This window comes from Acomys russatus, chromosome 31, assembly GCF_903995435.1.
Source record: "Acomys russatus chromosome 31, mAcoRus1.1, whole genome shotgun sequence".
NCBI classification, from domain to species: domain Eukaryota; kingdom Metazoa; phylum Chordata; class Mammalia; order Rodentia; family Muridae; genus Acomys; species Acomys russatus.
In genome coordinates, this window is record NC_067167.1 from 16,451,155 (window position 1) to 16,468,815 (window position 17,661).

The following is a 17,661-nucleotide window of genomic DNA, read 5'->3' on the forward strand; positions in this document are numbered from 1 at the left end:
TCGGACGCACAAGGCAGTGGCAGGGAGGCGTTGCTCAACACGTGTTTGTGGAATAAATAAATGAATGAGGATTGCCACACTCCTGGGTGTCACAATTGACCGAGGGGATGCATTTTATCAATTGAGTAACTCCCTAAAGAGGGGAATCATGGTGTTTATAAGCAGCTCTCAAAGCAGATTCAGAAAGGGGGAAGGAGAGAGAGAGACAGAGACAGAGAGACAGAGAGAGACAGAGAGACAGAGAGAGCGCTGGGGACCCTGGTCAGGAGGGGTGCTGGCAGGGCCTCGGACTTTCCAGGGTAAGAGACCCCTGGTTTTTCTGCATTCAAAGAGGGCTTATTTAACCTAATCTCTCTCCTGCTTTTAGCTCAGCTTCCACGAAGGCCAAAGGATCACCGGAGACCGCAATAAATATTTGTTCAAAGTGTGAACGAGCGAGGGAAGGGGGAGTGTTTTGAAAGTCCATTCTCAGCCTCCCTGCCAACCACACCCCAGCAGGCACTCCCCTCCCGGGTAAAGGATAAAGGCTCTCGCCATCAGGGGCGGTAGGGAGAGAGCCAGCCCTTGGTTGCAGTGGCCTGTTGCTCAGAAGGGTTATAGTAGGGAGCCATGCCTAGGTACACGGTGCACGTGCGTGGGGAATGGCTGGCCGTGCCCTGCCGGGACGGGAAGCTCACTGTCGGCTGGCTGGGCCGCGAGGCCGTGCGACGCTACATGAAGAACAAACCGGACAACGGTGGCTTCACCTCAGTGGATGAGGTGCATTTCCTTGTGCGCCGGTGCAAAGGCCTGGGCCTGCTGGACAACGAGGACCTGCTGGAGGTAGCCTTGGAGGACAATGAGTTCGTCGAAGTGGGTGAGTGGCCGCAGGGGAATGGGAGGAAACGCTGTGGCACGGCCTGGAAGAAGTCACCCTTGTGATCAGGGGAAATGAGAAAAATAGGCTTGAGGGCTTGTCCTGGGGGCGGGGGGTGGGGGGTGTGCCTCAAGTCAAGCCTTAGCATCCAACTTTTGCCCAGCCTGCAACAGAGGTAGAGAGGCAGGTCATATGTGACTGAGTCTGGACTTGAACCCAAGGCTACAAGATCAGAGTCCCCTTGCAATTACGGAACCCTTCTGTGACTTCCGGGGTGGGAACGGAAGCAGCTAGAACTGGTCATCCACCTACATCCCTCATCTACCCTTTCTGCCTTTTGCTTTCCTGTATAAAGACACCATGACCATGGGAAAATGTAGCTATTTCTATGAAATGCAAGCTCAGGACACGGAGGGGCCGTTCTTGGGTCTGACACCAGGCCTAATGTGGCACCCTGTGACCTGCAAGGCCCCTCTCTCCGCTTCTTGTTTCAGTCATTGAAGGCGATGTAATGTCTCCTGACTTCATTCCCTCACAGCCTGAAGGAGTTTTCCTGTATCCTTTCTGCATCCTTTTTTGGGTGGGGGAGGGGCTGGTCCTGACCCAGTTGGGCCTGGGGCTTTTCCATACTGCTAGTACTTTCCTTTACCTGGCTTCAGATACAGCAAATACAGGGAGCCTGAAAAGGTAAGCTGCAAGCTAGTTTCTTTGTGTGGGGAAAGGAAGCAGTGTGACATCTGATGTGCACCCCTCCCCTTTAAGGAGGAGGAGACTATACCTGAGTGAACCCCACACTAAAGACAGGTTTCATCCAAATCAGAATGGTACTGCAGAGAGCCTGCCCTCTGCTTTTCCTGCCCAGTGTTCCTGTAAGCCAGCCATGTTCATTTGGGGGGAGGGGGGGGAAGGGGCGTTCGAGACAGAGTTTCTCTGTGTAGCTTTGGCTGTCCTGGACTCGCTTTGTAGAACAGGCTGGCCTCGAACTCACAGCGATCTGCTTGCCTCTGCCTCCCTGAGTGCTGGGATTAAACGTGTGCGCCACTGCGCCGGCCATGTTCTTACCGTATTTTTTGGACTGTAAGATGCACCTGACCATAAGAGGCACCCAGTTTTTAGAGCAGTAATACAAGAAAAACAGTAAAAACAGCAATTGGACCATAAGGTGCACCCTAACCCCCCCCACACTTTTGGGGGGAAAGTGCGTCTTATGGTCCAAAAAATATGATAATTAGCACATTAATGCCTCAGAACAAAAATAAATATCGCTGGCGTCAGGCTGTGTCCAAGCTCCTCCCACTCACTGAGACTCTCTCCTTCTGTGCAGTACATTGATATAGATGGGGACAATCTGAGCACAGAGGACCTGGTCAGCTTGGGAAAGGGACATTACAAGATAAAGGTATGTGGGAGGGGGAGGGAGGGAGGGAGGGAGGGAGGGAGAGCTCCCTTCTGTTTCCACTGGATGTGGAGGGCTTTCACATGCTCGCTCCTGGCCACTGCTTTCCTAGCTCACTCCGATTGCCAAGAAGAAAGTGGAGCAATCCAGGGAAGTCATAGACCGCATCATAGAAGAAAAGACAGGTATCTTTTCCTCTGGATCTCCTAACAGTATTTTTATGGACAAACGTAAAAATAAAATCTCGGTCATATCTAATCACGAGGGCATCTGTTTTCGTTTTGTTTTGTTTTGTTTCAGTTGTTTACGGCATCACCACAGGTTTTGGGAAATTCGCCAGAACTGTCATCCCCATCGATAAGCTGCAGTAAGTCTCAGGTGCATGCGCTCACAACCCCACATGCCCCAACTTTGAGATCTTTCCTTCCATGAAGATCATTCACATTTTTATACCACACTGACATTTGTTGAGCAAATGTCAACCTTCTGAATGCTGCGCCCCTTTAATACAGTTCCTCCTATTATGGTGACCTCCAACCATAAAAATTATTTTTGGTGCTACTTCCTAGCTGTAATTTTGCCAGTTATGAATCATAGTATAAATATCTGATATACAGAATATCTGACATATGGCACCCCCCTCCAAAGGGGTCATGACCCCCGCGTTGAGAACCACTGCTTTAGAGGGAGCCTTGGGTCTTAACTGTTGTTGCCTCTATATTCCCAGCTGAGGGAGCACGTTCAGCCGTGGTGTCTAAGAGGGTTCTCATCTTTCTCTTCCAGGGAGCTTCAGGTCAACTTAGTTCGCTCCCATTCTTCAGGTAAATTGTTCCTAGTGTCTCTTGTCTCCTAAAGCATGTTAGATCATATGACTGACTAGGATAGTGTGAGTCCTGAGCTGCAAAGCCACATCCGCTGGTGTGTTCTAAATGCATTCCAGTTCTGGGTGCTGGGGACCCTGGAGTGTGAGCAGATAGTATCAGACCAGACTGATCTGCTGTTGCTGCTTAGGGTTGAGATATGAGCACGTGTCCCATCTTATGAAGAGGGTGGTACGTTTAGGGAAGAAAATGAAGGTTAGCATTGGGGCATGAGCTATGTAGGATGAACCCTGAAGGAGCTTGTGCCAAGGTGCTCCCTGCAGTGCTCTGAAGGTGAGGTTCACTGAAGGGCCTGAGGAGAAACTGGGCCTTGAGCTTGGGCTGGACAAGGCTTTGAGAAACAAGACCGGTAACAGGGAGTACTATCCACACAGCTTCAGAAAGCCAGGAGACTGGCAGAAGTAGGGAAAGACCTGAGCGGTGTGTGTGTGGGTGGGGGGTGGGGTGGGTGGGGGCTTCTGGGAGCAGAAAAAGAAAATGGCAATTGTGCTTTGTAGGTGTTGGAAAGCCGCTCAGTCCTGAGAGGTGTCGGATGCTCTTGGCTTTGAGGATCAATGTTTTAGCCAAAGGATACAGCGGGATTTCCTTGGAGACCCTGCAACGAGTTATTGAAATATTTAATGGTAAGACAATGAATCTTTGGTCTGGCGTTTCAGAGAAGTTGGCTACACCCCATGACGGAGACTTGGATGACTGGATGCTGGGATTTTAAAAGGAAAATAATCAAGATGAGTGCAAGAAGAGGTTTGGGAAGGAGGAGATCCAGTTGGCAGTTGGGAGGCAAGAATGGCAGCTCTAGTTATTCCTGTTAGGGTCAGCCCATGCTGGAGCTTTCACCAGCACCAGTGCGCCTGTAAGTTCAGGTCTACACGGAGCTGTCTATTCAGCAGTGCCAATGCGCGGTCAGAGAAACTGCACCAAGTCATCCATGAACATAATTCCTGGATGATGTCCATCCCTAGGGCAGTGGTTCCAGATGGCAACAGGGCATCTGAACTCTTAATTTGCACATGGGAATCTAACTTTGCAAAAAGGGTCAGAAATGTGGAAAGCTTAATAATTGACCTTGTCATGAAGCCATTGTAGGGGAAGATGTGATGCAACTAAACTCAACCCTTAAAAGGGAGCTCACCCGTGCTCGGAGAGATGAGTTTAGGCACCTCTGGGTCCCCAATGCTCTGAGAGTTTCCCAGGTCAGCTATAGTTTGGGAAGCTAGCCCATGGTTGGCACTGGTGTGTATAACTGATGCTATTTAGCACCAGCTAGAGAACCACAAACACCACCATTGGGGCTTTTATTTTAGGAAACAGAAGCCTCCTGTTCTGGGTAACTTTGGGGGAAATTTCTATAAGAAATTTCACATGCTTATGCATAAATGGTGACAATGTATGGGATGGTAACGAGAGAGAGAGAGAGAGAGAGAGAGAGAGAGAGAGAGAGAGAGAGAGCGCAGACAGAGATAGAGAGACAGAGAGTATGTGTGTTTTGCCTGTGAATTTATTGTCCTAAAAGAACTTCATTAATAATGCTTCGGTGTGCCTCATTCTTCTAGAACAGTCCATGGTGTTTAAAGTAAATACTTACATGTTTCTAAGCATATTCTCCAACAGCTTTTAATGACTCCATATAATGTGGTCACCTGAATGTCCCTTAATTCTCTCTTTTGATGATTTCTAACTTTTTGGTCTTATAAACCTGGATGTGATGACCAACAGCTAGTTTACAGCCGTGTTCTGATATTGCTAGAATCCTAGGAGTGGGGTCATGGCGGCCTGACACTATGCCCTTGCCTCTGGGCGACTGTCCCTGCACATACACCCCCACAAACATTTTCTCTCCTTCTTTCTTTTCTTTATCATTACCTCCCTTCCTGCCTTCCCTTTTTTCTTTCCTCCATCCTCACTCCCCTCTTTCATAACATCTCAGCTGATTATTTTTTTTTTCCCCTAGACAGGGTTTCTCGGTATAGCCTTGGCTGTCTGGGAACTTGCCCTGTAGACCAGGCTGGCCTTGAACTCAGAGATCCACCTGTCTCTGCCTCCCAAGTGCTGGGATGAAAGGAATGTGCCACCACCATCTGGCTCAGCTGATTCTCTGAGAAATTATCACTTTTGTATATTTATTCTACAAAGTGACTTTACACTCTGCTGGAAGTGAGGGCTGACTTCACTGGCAATGCAAAGATTATCAAAATGGCATATGCACTCTTGAGGTGACTGGTGACTATTTGTCTTGCAGCCTCCTGCCTATCCTACGTTCCAGAGAAAGGAACCGTGGGTGCCAGTGGAGACCTTGCTCCACTCTCTCATCTTGCTCTGGGACTCATTGGAGAAGGAAAGATGTGGTCCCCAAAGAGTGGCTGGGCTGATGCTAAATACGTAAGCTTTGAGTAACAGCTTCATCCATAGCGATCCTCCTGTGCAGGAGCCAGGAGACCCATGCATGTGTTGTTATGTCACTTCATCTTTATAGCAATCCAGTTACAGATATGTCAACTCAAGCCTAGGAGTCAAACTAGGAAACAATATTTACTGGCTTCCGTATCCACCCACCGGCATCCAAGATATGTGGATCTAGGGAGTAAAGTATAGTTGCTAGCTTTTTGTTTGTTTGTTTGGTTGGTTTGGTTTCGTTTGGTTTTTCAAGACTCTCTATGTAGCCTTGGCTGTCCTGGTCTCACTTTGTAGATCAGGCTGGCCTCAAAATCACAGTTCTGCCTACCTCTGCTTCCTAAGTGCTGGGATTAAGGGTGTGTGCCAGAGGAGTTTTATTCTGCACTCCCAAGACTGCTGGTGCACACTGGGGAGGTCATAATGGGTCACAAGTGCATTTGGGAGCTTGTCTTACAGGTACACAGTGGTGAAAGATAGCATTTGCTATGTGGCTTTTAGAAAGTACAGTGTTTTCCTTGATGAGCTGTTCAGAAAGGCACATTTTATACAAGGATTTTAGTGTTTTCTTGTATGTACACGTCCTGACTGAGCATCTCACAGCATTATGTAAAGTGTCCTCTATGAACAGTTGGTGAGATGTACCCCAAAAGTAAGTGAAAGGATAGAGGACCAAGGAGGAGGAAGAAGAGACTTGATTGTCCTTTGAGGGGCCTGGGTTCCAGGTCATCTTCCTTCCATGAAGCCCATCTTAGTTCTGTCCCTCTGTCCCTCAATGACCTTTACGCAGCAGCCAGCCTGACCTTGGTCAACAGCAAATCCAAACACATCCTAGATAAACTTCTAGCAATCCCCTCATCTTTAGGATAAAGTTCAGACATAATATGGCTTCAGGAGGGTTGATCCCCGACTGGGTGGTGGTGGTGCACCCTTAATCCCAACACTTGTGGAGGCAGAGGCAGGTGGATCTCTGAGGTAGAAGCCAGCCTGACCTATAAAACAAGTTCTAGGACAGGCAGGGCGACACACAGAAATCCTGACTTGGGAAAAGAAAAAAAGAAATGTGTAGTTTTCCACATTATCCTCACAGCCCCTCTTCCTGAGGCCCTGGAGTTGGCCTACAGCTATGTGTTCCCACTAGGCAGAGGCCCTGGAGACGGCCGGCAGCTATGTGCTCCCACTAAGCAGATGGCAATGCTTCCATTCCTTTATTTATTTATTTTTTCTGAAAACTCCTCTAGGAATCTACCCTCTCTGCACCTTGATTCTTTCTAGGTCACCCACACATATGTGGTTATTTCTCATTTGTTTCCTGTATCTGCTCTCAAGCATTCAGCCTGTGAATGGCCTGGTTCCCCTGAGCCTGTCCAGCTCTTCTTTTCCTAACCCCAGCCTAGACCAATGCCCTGCATGAGAAGTATTCAGACCTGGAGAAACGAACAGAGTGAAGTGGCTCCTGTCTGCCTTTCTCCTACTTCAGCTCCACCCTTCCTTTCCCTGACCAAGCGAAGCTCGACTTAGCAAAACCTTTTCTGTTATGTAAGGGAAAGAGCACGTTGCCCTTTTCTTCTTCGCATTCTGGATCTACTTAGTTGAGGAGAGGGGGCATAATCTCCTCCTCATTGAGGTGCACACATTTGCCTCCCAAGGCCTGCTCCGAGGTTCTGTCAGTGACAGCAGATGCAGAGACAGGGGTAGAGGATGATTTGGGGGTCTTGCTTTGGGTATGGTAGCATATGGGCAGCCAGCCCTGAGCCCAGCCTTACCCAAGAGTAGGGATATGTGAGTGAATCCCAAAGCTTGAGGCTCAACACAGAGCAACTTGAAAGCAAACATGTTTCTGTAAGTCACTGAGTCCTTGGTTCAAGAGTCCAAAAGATATTTAAAAGCTAAGTCTGCTTTCAGACCAAATAGGGGTAGATGCTGGCCCTGAGAACCTGGTTAGAACAAGTTTATACAGGCTTAATCTTTTATGGGACAAATTTTGGAACTGCAAGGATTTCATTGGGCTCCACATGAAGTAAAAAACAAACTGGTATGTCCAGTAATAATCACATCCATGCTTTTAATTATTCAATAGGTCCTAGAAGCTCACGGGTTGAAACCTGTTGTTCTGAAACCAAAAGAGGTAAGTCAAGAAAAACTTGTTTGTGCTAATAAATCTTTACATATTCGGTTTTCATCCATAATGCCAGCCTCATTGATTCTTTAAGATAAACACAGCTTATGTGTTAATTGACAATTGCTCACCGAAGAAAGGGCTCCTCGGTGAGCATTTAAGATTAGTCATGCCACAAGTTCCTGTGGGTTCTCTAAGAGCATAAACTTCAAATATAATTTTCTAAGGAGCTTGATAAGATATGCTTGGTCCAGACCCAGAAAGACACGCATGGTATATACTCACTTATAAGTGGATATTAGCTCAACATAGATGTCCTCTAAGAGATTCCACCCAATGGACATGCAGCCAGACTCTGGGTGAAGAGCTACGAATTATATGGAAGAGTTAGAGGGTGAAAAGGTGGGAGTGGGGATGGGGAAGTTGTCAGGAGCTCTACAAGGAGGCGGTCAAGCTTGGCAGATCTGGACCCAGTGGGGCCCGCACAAACCGATGCACCAACCAAGGACATTGCAAGCAAAGGACCTAGACCCCCTGTTCAGATGTAGCCAATGGAAAGCTCACTCTCCACATGGGGTGGGGGGACAGGGGACTGTCTCTGACAGGAACTCTGGTGCCCTCGATTTGATTACTGCCCCTTAGGGGAGGACCCCACCTGTCAGAGGTACAGGGGACGGGAACAGAATGGAAAAGGGAGGGAGGGTGGGAACCGGAAGATAATAGTGAGGGGATTACAATTAGGATGTAATGTGAATTAATAATAATGATGGTGCTGCTGATGCTGATACATTCAGTCAAGATTCCTTAAGATGCTCTCAGCCACAAGTTTAGACCAGGATAGTTTTAGGATATTTCATCTATGATGGTGTGAAGTTAATCAACAACACAACACAGCAGGGCTGATGCTGCTGCACACACTCTGCACTGCAGGGCCACATGGCTGCCTTGACAGGGGACTAGCCAGCTAGTACCCTTTGGCCAGCTCTGTGCTAATGACCCCAGATGTGGTGCCACTCAAGCTCATGAATACGCACGGCTGCCCCCACACTTTCAAAACCACAGACACACAGCTCAGCTGACTGGCTAGTTTCTGTCAAAAGCAGAAGATGCCAAATCTGCTTGTCTGCTCATTGCAGTAGGAAACGTTACTCCCTTCCCCCACAGGGCCTGGCACTCATCAACGGGACGCAGATGATCACTTCCCTGGGCTGTGAAGCTGTGGAGCGAGCCATTGCCATTGCCCGGCAGGCTGACATTGTGGCTGCCTTGACCCTTGAGGTGCTGAAGGGCACCACCAAAGCCTTTGATACCGGTCAGCACGTTCTCTTTGGTTACCCATTCAACCAGGCTGAGGTGGTTGACATTTTTAGACATGGAAGTGGAGGGGGTGGATGGCACAGAAGAGCAAGAAGACCCAGTATAAGCCAGGACTGCCTCCACTTTACCTGAGTTCTGAAGACAGACATTGACCTGGAGGGTTAAGGGACCATCTCCAGGTCCTCCAGTAATCTGGGCATGCTAAACGAAGAGTTGTTTGGGGGAGTCAGTTGGTAAGACTTGACAGTCCAATGAAAGGGGCCGAGGAGAGCTCAGTAGGTGAGGATCTTGTTGGGCAAATATAAGGATCTAAATTAAATCCTCAGGACTGACTTTTTAATAATCAGACTTGGCAGCCAGGCAGTGGTGGCACACGCCTTTAATCCCAGTACTTGGGAAGCAGAGGCAGGTGGATCTCTGAGGTCCAGACCAGCCTGGTCTACTGAGTAAGTTCCAGGACAGCCAGAGCTGAGTGGAGAAACCCTATCCCGAAAACCAACCAACCAACCAGACTTGACAGTGCATGTTTGTACTCCCAGAGCTCAGGAGATAGAGACAAGATCCCCTGGCCAGCCTAGCTTACTTGATGAGCTTCAGGGCAACGAGAGACTCTGTCTCAAAATAAAATTTAAGGGGAGGGGGGGAAGTGGACAATGCCTGAGGAATAACACCCGCACATGTCCTTTGAGTTCCATACACGCATTCATAAACACTCAGTCACCTATTTGGGCGCTCGCACATGCGCAGACAGATGGGCACGCACATGCTCACACCTTAGGATTACTCTGGTAAGAAAACTGGGAAGGCAAAAAGAATATGCCAAAGACTCCATGTTAATAATATGTAGATCAGAAAATACCCAGAACTGAATTGGTTAAATTAAGCCACTGTGTATGTTCCCTGTTGTCATTAGTCCAGGTCTTTGAAGTGTGGGCCTTGAGTCTTGAGTTAAATTTCTAGTGTTTTCCGCAAAGAGTTTGCACTCCAACATGTACAACAGAGAAAATCAAGTAGATAAGGGGAAATTCACCTTTGGGTTGAAGTTCTGCAGGATGGGTGAGAAGCCCCAGGGACTTCAGCGGGCTCAGCACCTTGGATGGCCCTCCACTCTCTGATGTCATCATTCCGCTACCAGAATCGCTCGGACTCCTTTACTTCCTTATCAATTCTAGACATTCACGCTGTCCGCCCTCACCGAGGACAGATTGAAGTTGCTTTTCGGTTCCGGTCACTCTTGGACTCAGATCACCACCCATCAGAAATCGCAGGTCTGGACAAGTTGGTCTGAGTGGGCTCGTTGATGCTATCTGTGTGCTCTGGGGGAGATCAGTAACGTGTTCCCTGTTTTCTGGCCCCCCCACCCCTCCCTGCACAGAGAGCCACAGGTTCTGTGATCGTGTTCAGGATGCATACACCTTACGCTGCTGTCCCCAGGTAAAGTCAAGAAATGAGACCAACAAGGGCTCTTTGCCCAAAGTCAGAGGGGAGAAAAAAAAAGAAAGAAAATCACACACGCCAAATGCAATTCAAATCTCTTTACTGCTACTGTTAAAAACAGTGCATTTTATACTTGCATTTCTCCAGTTATTGTCAACTTCTCACTGGGTAAGCTAAGCCTCCCATATCTTGGCCTCCTATGTTGATGGACTGCAACAATTAAGTTGCATTGGGGATTCTTCCTGGCTCTTCCAGGAGAAAAAAATTATAATCAGCTAGTCTGGGATGTTTATGGGAAAGCCTCATTATGTCTCTCAGAATTCAAGTGTTTGTGAGGCATACCTTATCTTCAATTTACTATCAAGCATAATCATAAATGGATCTCTGAGATGACTTTAAGTAAGAAGCGGGTGCAACTTTTTTAATATGATCAGACTGATGAAAGATTACAGTCATCTCAAGAAATGATTTGTCAGTCAAGTTCTGGTGGAGAGAATAAAAGGGCGTTTTCCCTAGAGTAAATACCTTCATTATCTGACTCACCAAGTCCTACTTAACTGGCTTATTAAACAATAGTTCAAAAGCATCCATGGGAAAGAATTGCCAAATTAACTGAACCATAAGAATAGGTCCTGATTTAAGAGCCCCTGCTACCCTAAAAAAAATGATCACTGGCTCCAAATGACGGGCTCCATTATCAGTGTCTTCAAAATATTAGTTCACTGAATTTTCCCAACTGTGAAGTTGGCTCTTTTTCCCATTTTGCAGTCAGGACCTGATGAACAGGGTTCAGTACCCTCCTTGGCCAAGATCACACCATGAGATCTTTATCTCCTGGACTTCTGGGAGAAGCCCAAAAGTGCACTGTGGCTTTCCCAGGACAAGGTGCTGGGTGGATGCTTAGGAGCATCTTCAGTGTGGTCCTTTGTATGTCGTGACCACCATCCCCTTGATGGCTACCATCTACGTGATCTCTGTGACTCATGTCCAAGAGATGCCTACACTACCTTTACTTCTTATGAACAGTAAGGTGGCTTCCATCGGCTGCTTTCCAAATCCGTTCCTGTTTCAACAAGATTTCAACCTAACTTGCCTGCATCCATCATCCACTGGCATGGAAGTGAAATTCTTTGTTGCTAGCGCCGTCACTTTTTCCTACACTACACTGCTTTGCATATAAATCTAATATATTTTTGTATTTATTTTAATATATTTATTCTAATTTGTTTCACCAAGAACTTACCATCTTCTTGGTGGTCTTCACATCCTAAGTGAGCTAATTATACACTTTATGCTCATAACTGCAAAACAGAAGGAGCTGGGTATAGTGGCACATGCCTGTAATCTCAGCACTCAGGGAGGCAGAGGCAGATGGATCTTTGTGAGTTACAGGCCAGCCTGGTCTACAAAGCAAGTCCAGGACAGCCAAGGTTACACAGGGAAACCCTGTCTTGAAAAAATGAAAAACAAAAATAAAAAACAAAGACAAAAAAGTTACACGGAAAAGCCTAAGGTGGTATCTTAGAAGAGTACTAGCATTTTTATTGGATATTAACCCTATGTCTTATTTTGCTTGTACTTTAGGTCCACGGTGTGGTGAACGATACCATAGCATTTGTGAAGGACATCATTACTACAGAACTGAACAGTGCCACAGACAATCCCGTATCTTTTGAATGCTTGCAGTTTTCTCTAGCTGGCCGTGCTATGATCCGCCCACACAATCCTTCTTAAAGCATCTGTCTTGTGTTGTTTTGCTTCGCAGGTAGATGAGTTAGTCCCTGAAGCTCAACACTTTGGTGGCTTCTGCTAGGTCAGAGTTGGTAGGTAAGTGGCAGAAGCAGACCTGCCACTTAGGTTCTGAGTCTGACATCCCGACCTTTTGAAATCGGCCCCTAAAAGATTAAAGCAGCCCTTGCCGCATCTGTGGATATGCTTCACAAAGACACTGGCTGAAAACCTGCTGCGGAGGTCGCTGGGGGTGATGAGAGCGTCATAGACTGGCCTTCACTTCTGCAGCCTGGTTCTACTGATGCGGGAGGCGATAAGCAGAAAACTCTGTGCTAACACATCAAAATGTTTCTGATGAGCTAAGGCTTCTCCACTCTCAGGTTTTTTCCTGATGTGGGCATGACTCAGGCCTCAGTTTACATATTTGCACATGCAGTGGGGGTGCTTACATTCCTTGTAGGGATGACTACATCCCTTGTGTGTGTGTGTGTGTGGTTCTTAACAGGATCACTTTCCCCCAGAGCATCTGGTTCTTTTTTCTTTGACGCTGAGATGGTTAAGTCAGGGACCGGTCTTCACACAGGCATTGCTGCCTTTGGAAACAGGCAAGCCTCTTAGGAACCCTTTCCTCCATTCCTCAGCTGCCTTCATTCCGAACACTGGGCAAACTGCTGACGGTGCAGCTGGGAGAGCAGATGTTTAGTTACATAACAGCTGCATCAGCCTTCTTACCTGGGGTTTGACGGTGCTCTTTCTGTGTGCTCTTTCTGTAATGTATGCTTTATAAAGCCCCCAGAGGGAACCTGTTGGCTTCTAGAACCAGGAAGGAGGGGCTGTTGCTGTCTTTGTCTTTGTGCCTGCTGGCTTAAGCAAAGTGTTATAGATTGGAACCGTTTCGGAGGGCATTTTCACACCCTGTGAGTCCAAAGTTCCCTCCTGCTGAAGTGGCTCTATCGGGCCTGCTGACTACCAACTGTTGTTGAACACTGGTGCAGGATCTCAGAGGACAGAGTGGGGAAACATCCCCAGCATTGATTCAGACATGGTGCCCTACAACCGAGTCTTCTATTCAACAGCTTCTTCTATGAGCAGGGGTTCACAGCTCCATGGAGGAAATAGACTTCAAACAAGTGGTCCAGGTTCACAGATTTAGCTCTTGACTATAAGTGCTAGACTGGCAGATCAGAAAAGCTACGGGAGTTGGCATCGCTGGTCTCAAAAGAAAACAATCTCCTGCACCATGCTTTCTGGCCTCAATTACATGCACACAATTTCCCTTCAATGTGCATGTTTGTGTGCGTGCGTGTGTGTTCCTTTATGTGAATGGTTCTCTACATTTCTAATGCTGCGACCTTTTATTACAGTTCATGTTATGGTGACCCCCAGCCATAAGATTATCTCGTTGCTACTTCGTAACTGTAACTTTGCTATTGTTGTGAATCGTAATATAAATGTCTGTGTTTTCTGATGGTCTTTTGGGCATCGCAACCCATAGGTTGAGAACCTTTTTTATGTCAACAACTACCTATGGCAAGACTTGCTCTTTCCCCTATCTATTATATCAGTACAATGACAGTCACCTCAATACTGCAAATAAGCAGACGGGGACAGGAGCTGCCTTTGAAGAGGCCAACAGTGTAGCCTTTAAGCCTTAACCTGTTTTGAAAGATGGTCTTTGCCAGCCGAGGAGAGACAATCTCAGGAGGAAATTTCCATGGTGAATACCCAGCCAAGGTAAGCATTCTAAACATGCCCCTGCCCCTGAAGGTGCACCCCAATGCAGGCCACCTGAACTGAGGTGTTCTTTTTAGGCCCTGGACTATTTGGCTATTGGCGTCCATGAACTTGCGGCAATTAGTGAAAGAAGAATTGAAAGGTTGTGCAATCCGTCCCTCAGTGAGCTGCCTGCCTTCCTGGTGTCTGAAGGAGGTCTGAACTCTGGATTCATGATAGCCCACTGCACTGCAGCAGCCCTGGGTAAGGACACTGCTCTTAGCTAGATCACAAGCCCATCCACCAAGGGCCTTTCCACTTTTCCCCAGAGTATCGGCTTTTGCCTTGAAATGAGCCCCGTTTCTCCACTTTCATGTTCATCCTACCTTCCATGCCTAACATAGCAAGCATGTTGACTCTTAACATTTTCTAGAGAAAAGAAAAACTAAACAACGAAATGCTGGAAGATAACAATGCAACAGTCAAGCATAAATGGACAATTGCTCCAGAGAGAGGAATCAGACTATCAGAGGGTGGGGGGCGGGAAAGACAGATGATTTATGGTTGACGGCAGAAGTTGAGCCAACCTGAATGATTACATTTGGAGATATTCTATTAGATTCTCTATCCATTAAAAGATTAAGATGTTCTCTCTCTCTCTCTCTCTCTCTCTCTCTCTCTATATATATATATATATATATATATATATATATATGTACATACACACACACACACACACACACACACACACACACACATATATATCTTCCAAGAAGCAATATGCTTCCGGAAAACTGAGCTATAGTGTAGCTGGCTTCTGACTTGAGATTGCAAGGGGTTCATCAGAACAAAGCCTGCCACTAAGTTAGTGCCAAGGGCCTTGCTCATTTCTCCTCACTTCATCTTAACACCACCCGCAGACAGGAGGCACTGTTAAACCTCATTGGCCAGATGAATGATGGGTGACCAGAGAGGCTAAGTGGCTTTCCCAACATTGTACAGTAGTTGGATGTAGAACGGAACTCAAATATAGGCATATTGGTACCCAACTTTGTGTACTCACTTCAATGAACTCTTTTGTATGATTGCCATCATCACCACCACCACCAGCACCATCACCACTTAAGACCTCATTTGCCACCAGAGGTGCTGGCCCACGCCTTTAATCCCAGCACTCGGGAGGCAGAGGCAGGCGGATCGCTGTGAGTTCGAGGCCAGCCTGGTCTACAAAGTGAGTCCAGGACAGCCAAGGCTACACAGAGAAACCCTGTCTCAAAAAAAAAAAAATCCAAAAAAAAAAAAAAAAAAAAGACCTCATTTGCCATCACTACCACCACTACCATCACCGTCACCATTTAAGAACTTTAATAACAGGTACTTTTCGGTTTGTTGACTTAAAACAAAGTCAAGTAGTAAACTTGTTACAAAACAAAAATGAAATTCTTAAAACAAAAAACTTAAGCGGATATGAAGCAACTTAAAAATCCTTAATGGCATACTGAGAAAAACCAGGCATTTAAAAAGCAAAAATAAACAAACAACAGCAGCAACAAAGCCTGGATTTGTCATCACCAAAAAGAAACCTCTTTAGGTAAAAGTAACAAAAACCACATGCTTCACAGACAATGCAGATAGTTCTATCCTATCTGGTCAAGCAGTAAAGAAAACAGGCCGTAAGGCCTTCAGCTCCCATCTTCTTACTCCATGTTGCTGGACTATCATGTTCCCTAATGCTTTTTTTCCTTGTTGGGTCACTAAACTGGTTGATGGAATTGCTGGTAAGCTTGCATTTCTTCAGGCCCACCCTGCTTTGCATAAACAGACAAATCCTCCGTGGGTGGATTGGCTGCTTGTATCTCTTTGCCATCTTGTGGTTTAAGATTCTCTGGGTATTAGGGTTGTAAATGAAGTTGCAACACTTTGAGGTGGCTGCCGATCCTGGGTCTCATCCCCTTGCCCTTATCATTGCTATCTTCTCTAGGCTGTCTTTGGGGAGACGGGGACCCCAAGGAATCATGGTCTGTAACCCCACAGTCTGTCTTATTGGTCTACCTTGCTGTTCTGCACTCTGGCTGCCAGTACCCTGTGTCTACCCTTCCTGCACAGGAGGGGTAGAATAGGGTAGTCCCAGCATGTAGAAAAAGGGAACCCCTGTCTAGAATAGGGTGGTTGTTTCTGGGGTCTTCTAGAGTATTGTCTGATCCCTGGGTCTCTCCCCAGCTCTCCTTATTCTGGTATCCTGCTGGTAACCAAGTGGAGGACTTCTACCACAAGTGGGCTACATTTCTACTGCCTTGGGCTCAAAGACCACCAGGGCCTGTAACATTGCTTTTGCACATCTTTCTGGTGTCATTCCTCTTGAGGAAAACATATTCATTCCTTACAATGACCCATCTTACTGTTCTGAAAACCTTCCTCCCCAGGCAGGCGCTGCAGATATAATACTGCCTGGGGTCCAGGCCTAGCTGCTGTTGGTTGCCAGGAGGATGGCTGGGGTGCACTGTGGCAGCTGTGGCTCCTCCTAAGTGTGATTGTCACTAGGCTGCTGGGGCAGCGGGACTGCTCAGGGCTCTCTGGGGCCCACTCTCTGCTCCTGCTGCTGACTGATACCAAGAATCTTATGTTTATTGGTACATAAGCTTAAAGCACAGTGACCAGATTCAACAAAAGTGTAAGATGCCTAGTTTTATTTGAATTACTTAGAATCTATTTACTCTAAAAACGAAACCAACAACAAATCCCCAACCAAACAGCTTTTGTTCAAAATCCCAATTTATCTGAGCATCCTGTATTTTCTTTACTGATCCTACCTCACAGGACTAAATAACAAAATGGTTAGTTAAAAGCATCCAGCGGGGCCAGGCAGTGGTGGCACACACCTTTAATCCCAGCACTCAGGAGGCAGAGGCAGGCAGGTCACTTTGAGTTGGAGGCCAGCCTGGTCTACAGAGCTAGCTCTAGGACAACCAGGACTATGTAGTGAAACTCTGTCTGGAAACAACTACAAAAAGCATCCAAGGGAATCTCAAACCCAGACCTGCCATTTATAATCAGCGTGCTTTCAAGCTTCCTTATCCTGTTGATGCATCCTCAGATCTCTGCTGCCCAGAGCACACAAAGACATCTGTACCTAACAGGCCTGTCTTGTGGGTCCAATGAACTAACTATACATATAAAGGCTTGGCGCTCTGCCTGGCATCATGAGCCCTAAAGTAAATAGTAATTTCTGTGTACTAATACTAGCTTTTTTTTTTTTTTTTTTTTTTTTTGGAGACAGGTTCTCACTGTGTAGCTCTAGCTAGTGGAGCACTCAGAGGTAGACCAGGCTGACCTGGAACTTGTAGAGATTCACCTGCCTCTGACTTCCTGGGGCTGGACTTAAAGGCAGGCAACACCATGGCCAACAATAACACACTCTTCAGCCCTTCCTCATTCAGGCTTTACACTAAAAGTCAGTACAGTCAACTAAGAAAGAACCATTGAGTTCACCTTCTGCTCTGGCCCAGCATCACCTATTTTCTCATCCCATTTTCTTAAATGCATCCTTAACACAGTGATCTCTCACTTTATGGTGGTAGCAGGGCAACAGTAATTGATTTCTAGAGAACACTATGGGCCTTGAGAAGACTGGCTTGAGTGAGTTCAGCCTTGTAAGCTGAAGATGGCTTCCTTACTGGGAATGTTTGTTTCTTTATTAAGTCACTTGCCTTTTGGGTACTTGTACATTTGTACTTTCTATAGAGGGTCTGAGCAATACGAACCAGAACACAGGTTTTCGTGACAGAACCTGAGAGATCTTGTCCGAACCAGGACAAGCTGA

The 17,661-nt window shown here is 46.7% G+C and overlaps 1 protein-coding gene across 1 annotated transcript in view; it reads left to right on the forward strand.

Annotated features, from left to right (window-relative positions):
* Positions 1 to 308: 308 nt before the first annotated feature.
* Hal (histidine ammonia-lyase) overlaps positions 309 to 17,661 on the forward strand; it is a 28,496-nt gene continuing 11,143 nt past the window's right edge. Inside the window, 16 exon segments of the mRNA XM_051172971.1 lie at positions 309 to 856; positions 1,351 to 1,411; positions 1,516 to 1,543; positions 2,181 to 2,255; positions 2,365 to 2,437; positions 2,553 to 2,619; positions 3,036 to 3,073; positions 3,631 to 3,756; positions 5,373 to 5,512; positions 7,605 to 7,652; positions 8,808 to 8,955; positions 10,133 to 10,228; positions 10,336 to 10,394; positions 11,982 to 12,062; positions 13,797 to 13,862; positions 13,940 to 14,105. Coding sequence (XP_051028928.1) covers positions 610 to 856; positions 1,351 to 1,411; positions 1,516 to 1,543; positions 2,181 to 2,255; positions 2,365 to 2,437; positions 2,553 to 2,619; positions 3,036 to 3,073; positions 3,631 to 3,756; positions 5,373 to 5,512; positions 7,605 to 7,652; positions 8,808 to 8,955; positions 10,133 to 10,228; positions 10,336 to 10,394; positions 11,982 to 12,062; positions 13,797 to 13,862; positions 13,940 to 14,105 — 1,519 coding nt within the window. The 5' untranslated portion in view covers positions 309 to 609.